Source organism: Cornus florida, unplaced genomic scaffold (genome assembly GCF_030987335.1).
Source record: "Cornus florida cultivar Cherokee Brave unplaced genomic scaffold, ASM3098733v1 CherokeeBrave_3.0.0_Hap2_Chr02, whole genome shotgun sequence".
In the NCBI taxonomy this organism is placed as follows: Eukaryota; Viridiplantae; Streptophyta; class Magnoliopsida; order Cornales; family Cornaceae; genus Cornus; species Cornus florida.
In genome coordinates this window covers 42749595-42756851 of record NW_026775572.1, presented here as the reverse complement: position 1 = coordinate 42756851, position 7257 = coordinate 42749595, and the positions used below count along the sequence as shown (strand labels likewise).

Here is a 7257-nt window from a genome sequence, read left to right as displayed (position 1 = left end):
AAATTAGAGCATATTTTATTCTTATTTTTTATAAAATTTTTAATTAAGAAATTAAAAGGAAAGAAAGATAAAGTGAAATTTATCTCATGTTTTATCCTTATTTTTTATAAAAGTCAATTCATAATTTACTCTTTTTTTAAAATAAATAAAAAAAGAAAAAAAAAAAAGAAAAAGAGAAGCTTACCTCATCTTCAAATAGTCAAATTGATTTTTTTTTTAATTTAAAAAACAAACTTTTTATTCTTATTTAAAGGATTCCCAATCAAAAAATTGAAATTACACCCGAGACCCCTAGGAAGACACAGAATTCTCACCCGACCCGCTCCGAAAGACAGGTTTGAACGAATCCACCTCTCACAATAGACATTAGTTTGCCTCTTCGCGCGCTCAATGGAGTATCAAACTCCAATTCACATCATCCGACGGTCCAGATGGGTCTTCGTCCCCCAACTTCCTCGATATTTAACACCTCTTTCTTTACCATATAAACGTCCCCGCTCCTCGCGTTTCGTTCTTAATTTCTCTCTCTTCTCTCTTTCTCTTTCTCTCTCTAAAATTCTTCAACTCTTCGTGTTCCCCTTCGTTGATTTCTTCGATCTCTCTCATTGCCAGCAACAATGTCGACGGAAAAGGAGAGAGAGACTCATGTTTACATGGCCAAGCTCGCCGAACAGGCCGAGCGTTACGATGGTGTGTAACCTTTGATCCTCATTTCCTTTTCTTTTACCATATCTATATTTCTGTTTATCAGTCTATATATATCTATATATGTATATTAGTATATATTATAGTTTGAAGCTGATTTGATATGGACCAATTTGTTTACTGCTTAATCATTGTGTTTCGATCTGTATGTATGTGTAGTAAGGTGGGGACTTAGGATGCTGATTGATGGATTTAGCTATGTCTGTTTCTTTGATTTGATGATGTTTGTATTATTTGGAAATGCTGTTGCAAAATTGATTGAATTTAGTGTTCGATAAGGGTTCTGTATATAAGATCGATTTGCTTAAGGGGGAAGATTGTATATGTCCTGTAGTGTTGATTTTGTTGTGGGTGGAATATTGGATATCTTGAAGTTTGGATTTTTCTGTTTGAGTTTATTGGGTATCATATGGAAAGTGATCTTTTATTGAGATTTGATGCTTGCAGTTCATTTGAGGAAGCTCAATGGAGATGGACATTAGTGTCTTTTTCCCCACTTGCTATGTTTTTTCAAGTTTATTCTGGTTATGTTTTTGCCTACTTGACAAGAAATACACGCACACACATATATATACACGGTTATGTTTTTGCCACTTGCTCATTTCTATCCCCTTAGCTGAATTCACTCGGTTAGATGTTAATTCCTTTAGCTGCCTGCTAATGCCTTTTACTTGCCTTGGGGGAAGATGCACTTAAAACAGTTTCCGAGGGCACTGAAAGCACTCTAAACTTTAGTTACTGCAATTCCCTTCCTAACAACCCCCAGAGCTGCCATGTTTTATTATGGATCGTTTGTTATGCAATTTACCTCTTATTTATTGGGTTAACAGCCTTCTGCATACTCATATATGTGGTAATTTCATTGTCCTAATGAATTTTGTTTTTTGGTTGATGTTTCGTTTGGTTGAGAATTTTTTTAATTTTTTATTGGTAAACAGCTTTATAGCTTTTACTCCAAATACCAGTTTTCTTTGTCCGTGCTTGCGTGTGTTAATACATGTAATGGTTCTGGATTTGTCATAATATAAAATCACAATGGCTATATAGAGGAGGAAGTCTATGTGGATCAGAAATTAAAAGTTATTTTATGCTGCAAAGTGTTCTCATAATAGGGACCTTCCTTTGAAACTATATATTTCGTTGTTGACACAGAAATGGTTGAGAGTATGAAAAACATTGCAAAACTTGATGTTGAGCTGACTGTGGAGGAGAGGAACCTGCTGTCTGTGGGGTACAAGAATGTTATAGGTGCCCGGAGAGCATCTTGGCGTATTATGTCATCAATTGAGCAGAAGGAAGAGTCTAAGGGGAATGAGAACAATGTTAAGCTGATTAAGGGTTACCGCCAGAAGGTAGAGGAGGAACTTTCCAAGATTTGCACTGACATTCTTACTATCATAGACAAGCACCTGATCCCCTCTTCTGGCTCAGGAGAAGCTACTGTTTTCTACTATAAGATGTGAGTCAAGTCAGACCTGAGGTTGTAATCCAATTATTTTGGTGCTTCTTTAATATGAGTTATTCTGTAGCAGTTACTTCATGTTGATATGATGATTTCTATCCTCTTTTATCTTGTGGAAAATAATAAATTAACTTCAGATCATATTGAATACATTCTAAAAATATCATACAACAGAATAGTTTTTTATGGATATGAGAAGTTACTTTTCATGCTTCTGTTACACAAATGGTGTTTGATTTGTCCACTGTCCCACATTCAAGGTGACAATGAATGTAATTTGTTTTTTTATACCTCCTTTACACAAGAGGTGCACATGCTGGCTTTTCTTTTGACTCCCTCCAACATTTTTTTTTTCTTGCAATGGTGGGGTGTTTGGACTCAATTTTTCCTATTTATGTACTCTCTTTTTAAAGTTTATAATTCTTAGTGTTCTGGTTCACATCGAATTCAGGAAAGGTGACTACTACCGTTATCTTGCTGAATTTAAAACTGATCAGGAAAGGAAAGAGGCTGCTGAACAATCATTAAAGGGCTATGAGGCATGTTCATATCTTTCGATATCTTGAGATCGCATACATAGATATGCATAGTGAATCATTGCTTCTTGACATAAACCTTGTTTACGTTCATTTGATTCCTCCTTTTTGCTAATTTTCTGTTAGGCTGCATCTGCCACTGCAAATACAGATCTCCCTTCAACACACCCAATCCGTCTCGGCCTTGCTCTTAACTTCTCTGTCTTTTACTACGAGATAATGAATTCTCCTGAGAGGTAATACCTATATAGTTGGTGTCACTTGTTGAAGTCTTTGCAACATTCTCATTTTAATTTTGTCATAACACTTGATGATTTATTTTGTTTGTTGACCATGCAGGGCTTGCCATTTGGCTAAACAAGCTTTTGACGAGGCAATTGCAGAGTTGGACACTTTGAGTGAGGAGTCATACAAGGACAGCACCCTGATTATGCAGCTATTGAGAGACAACCTCACTCTCTGGACCTCTGATTTGCCTGAAGATGGAGGTATTGTGTAATAGAAAGCAAAATAGATTAGGTGGGATTGTAGATTCATGGGTTTGGAGTGACCGGTTTTGGATTTCAGCCCTCAAACTAATCCACATCTAACAGAACACATGCAATACAACAAAAAATAGGAATTTTGGCAATATTCCACGATTATTAAAAATCAAACCTTTATCCTCTCCAGTGCACTCGGGAGACAAAAATGACTTTTTTGTTTGTGCAACTTATTCATATCTCAATTAGAAGTAATTAGATAGAGCTGCTTCAGGTTTTACATAGAACATATTACTATTACTGTATTCCAAATCATGCAAGCAATTATTAGTCATTACTAAGAGATATCCCGGTATCTATATTTAGTCATTTGAAGGTCTCTTTTAGTAGTTTTAATAACAAAAAAGGAAAGAGAAAAAAATATAGAAATAGATTTTATGTTCTATTTGTGTATCCTCTATCCCATCCCTACGAAATACCAAATGATCTTAGAATAGTGAATTTTTTTTATTGTTCTTAAAAGAATGAGGACCAACTAACAATTAATTATAATATAACAAATATATAAAATTCTAAATATAATTCATAAATAAATAAATAGCGGTCTTTTATTTGGAAACCTTGTGATCTTTTACCAGTTATGTGCTTCAATATAATTACCTGGAGGAAGTGCTATAGCTTGTTTCAAAATCTCCCTGTCGAATGGACTTTTTCCCCCGGTCAGAATAGGCAGGTCAATTCGTTCCCTCAAAACCATACTTGAGTGCTTCATACCTCATACAGCTTCAACAGCCAGTTCCTTCAGTGTCCCATTTTAATCTTCCATATCTAACTAATGGGATTTGTCGTTAATCAATTCCATTTTTTGGGTAAGCCAAAATTAGTTGATTACATGAGTTTCAAACTTAAATCATCAGTATAGTTTTATCTTATCTCCCACCTTCATAAGAATAAAGCATAGGTATTTCCCCCTATTGTTAGAATTTTCTGCATCTCAGTTTAATATTGAAATTTATATAGAATCTTTGAAGAGAATCCGTTCATAAAAAAAGAAAAAAACTTACTGTCTTTCGGATCTGATCCTACACTGATGCTTAATACCTTAGTGGTCAAGTCTAATACATAAGTTGATTCCTAACTTTTATTTCATATCATGACACAAGCAAGCAATTTTTTATTATTGTATCAGCTCCAAACCTTGTTAGTTGGTCTTTACGGTGCTTCCTCTATCAATTAGATCCTTTATTCATGGTATAAAGTAGCTAGGCATATCTACTTCTATTAAGTTTCTTTCTTTGCTACAACTGATAAAAATCGTGCTTTGTACTATGCATATGTAGAAAACCTTTTTTTTTTTTTTTTTTTTTTGGGTGTGGACTGAAGGGGTGCACTGGATAGGATTTAGTACATTAAAAATCATTTCCAAATATAGGTTTTACTAATTACTAAAGATTGTGTCCAAAACATGATAAATGAGACGAGAAAATGTGAGTTGCATGTTGATGCAAGGATAATTTACTAGGTGTAGAATGCAGCATTGCCACCATTCCGATACTTCGGCAGTAAGAAGAAGAATTGGAAATAAATTGAGGCCTGTTTGGTTTGTCGCTCAGAAAACAGTTTTCTATTTTTTGAGTGACAAAAAACTAAAAGAACTCTTTTGGGTGATTCAATGTGTTTTTCAAGAACAGTTTTTCAAAAATTGAGTTACAAGAGTTGAGTTTTTAGAGAACTACATATTCGTAGTTCTGAGAGTTTTCAAAAGTTTTTCATTTAAAACACAGAGCTACGTTTATTTTCCCCGTCTCATTTGTAATGTAAACCATATCTCTTCAATCACTATCTCTTAGATACAAAACAAGATTTGAGTTTCTTCTCTATGCTTAGACCACTATTGTCTCTCTGTTCAGGTAAAACTCTCTCTTTCCAAGATTCACAGTTTGTGAAACTGTTATATATGCCATCGAACTGTTGAATCATTGTCGTTTTTCAAGTTCATGGGTTTTCTTCGGTTGTCTTGGGTTGAGGTTTGATTTTTCACTTTGGTTGGATGGGTTGGAATTGATTCAAGTTCATGGAATTTATATGTTTATACAGGAGTGGATACAATCCTTTGATCATCAACTCGGTGAATGAGACCGAGTTAGCTTCATCATACTATTATTCATCAGAAGAAGACGATTATATTGACCCCACTCATGTGTAAACAAAGATAGCATATGAAACCCATGAACTTGAAACCAAATCCAACCAACCAAATCAAACCCTACCAGACAAATCCATCCAACCAAATCAAAGAGTCAAACCTCAACCCAAATCGGAGGGTATGAGACAACCAAAGAAACCCATGAACTTGAAAAACGACAATGATTCAACGGATTTGTGAATCTTAGAAGGGGAGAGAGAGAGTTTTACCTCAACAGACTGATCGTGATCTTGTTCCGTCTCTATGGCATGAAGAAATCTAGAGAGAGAGAAACCTAGTGTGCGGCGTGTGTATACAAGGTGGGTGGGCTTATGTTATAAAACGAGATATGGATAATAAATTGTAGCTCTGTGTCTTTAAATGAAAAGCTCTTTTCCATTTTTTTCAGCCCGTGTTTTGAAAACTCTCATGACTACATATTGCAGTTCTCTAAAAACTCCTTTTGTAACTCAGTTTTTGAAAAACACATCCAAGCAGACCCCGAATTTCCTTCCAAGATCACCAAGACTTTTGAAATCTTTCTGTTTAATTTCTAACATATTCATAAATGTAAATGAAAGTTAGCTGAGATATAAATGTTCCTTTGCAGGTGAAGAAAGCACTAAAGGTGAAGAATCCAAAGCAGATGAAGCTGAGGTTAGTGTTCACTTGATCTTGTTGGTCCCATTTTCATTCAAATACTGATTTCCCACATTTGCTTCTGTTGAAAATCTAAACTTAAAACTTATTTGCAGCATTGACGGTGTCTCAACGACCAATGCAGAAGGCAATCCCAGATATAGTACTTGGCAAAAGTGGGCTCTTTTTTTCTAGTTTTCTCACGAGGGATTGCTTGGTACAGTATAGTCCTCTTCCAATGAATTTATGTTTTTGGACCATCCAAAGCCGGATGACGATGAGACTGTTTGACTGATCTATCTGATTTTTCTTTCCAATTTGTTTTTCTTTGTTCATCTCGCCTTTGCTTCTGCGTTTATCGCTTCATGTTCTTATGAACTTGCTATTGGAGCAACAAATATAGTTTTATTTTTCTCAGCTTTACATGGTAATGGCTTGTTTTTTCTTTGTATTGCCTTTTACATAGTATTCTTCTATCAGCAACCTGCGTTTCTGAGTGGTTTAGCTGTTGTTTTCCAATATGATTATGTTATATGCAATGGCTCCATGCACACACAAAAACACATAATATATATATATATATATATATATATATATATATATATATATATATATATATGGGGACAGATGCACCAGAAATTGAATATGTATTTAAAAAGGGATTAACTTTAAATATATATATATATATATATATATATATATATATATGTATATGGGGACAGATGCACCAGAAATTGAATATGTATTTAAAAAGGGATTAACTTTAATAAAACACAATCGTTGTATTTGTTAAATCTCCAGATTGTCCTCATTTTATTAGTGTAACCCTTTCTTATTTAATATATCTTTATAAAGCCACGGATGAGAACATTGCATTTGTTTGTAGCTGAAGCTCAACTGGTGCTCTCTTTAAAATATACTAAAACCAAGTAATTTTCCCAATTTTATTTCACTACACACAAACTAAGGAAGTGAGTTAATAATGGTAACACGCGAAGCAATCAAAACATATTGAGCCAAGGCAACATAAAAGCTGTTCTGACCAAGCTCCGGTGAATTTTTACTCAAGACAATGAGAAAATTTCTTCTACTTGAACTAGTTTAGTTTAGCTTGGTTTATTTATACTTTCAGAGTGTTTGTGTGCTTAATGAGGTGAGTTAGAATTGGGTCGTTAACTGGAGGCTGCTTCTCGAACAAGCAGCTGCGAGTGATTCACTGGAGTATCTCTGAATCAAAGGAGTATATCC

The 7257-nt window shown here is 34.6% G+C and overlaps 1 protein-coding gene across 1 annotated transcript; it reads left to right on the top strand.

Annotated features, from left to right (window-relative positions):
* Nucleotides 1–489: 489 nt before the first annotated feature.
* Nucleotides 490–6426, top strand: LOC132294800 (14-3-3-like protein GF14 iota). Its single transcript, XM_059792794.1, has 7 exons — nucleotides 490–690; nucleotides 1858–2164; nucleotides 2619–2706; nucleotides 2830–2939; nucleotides 3043–3191; nucleotides 5981–6027; nucleotides 6126–6426. The coding sequence occupies exons 1-7, from the start codon at nucleotides 618–620 to the stop codon at nucleotides 6129–6131; spliced, it is 780 nt and encodes a 259-aa protein (XP_059648777.1). The 5' UTR covers nucleotides 490–617; the 3' UTR covers nucleotides 6132–6426.
* The last annotated feature ends 831 nt before the right edge of the window (nucleotides 6427–7257 follow it).

Excerpts from the sequence above, each read along its gene's own strand:
- LOC132294800 (XM_059792794.1), top strand. The coding sequence starts at position 618 with ATGTCGACGGAAAAGGAGAGAGAGACTCATGTTTACATGGCCAAGCTC. Across the intron at positions 691-1,857 it reads ACAGGCCGAGCGTTACGATG|AAATGGTTGAGAGTATGAAA; the intron begins GTGTGTAACCTT and ends TTGTTGACACAG. Across the intron at positions 2,165-2,618 it reads ACTGTTTTCTACTATAAGAT|GAAAGGTGACTACTACCGTT; the intron begins GTGAGTCAAGTC and ends CATCGAATTCAG.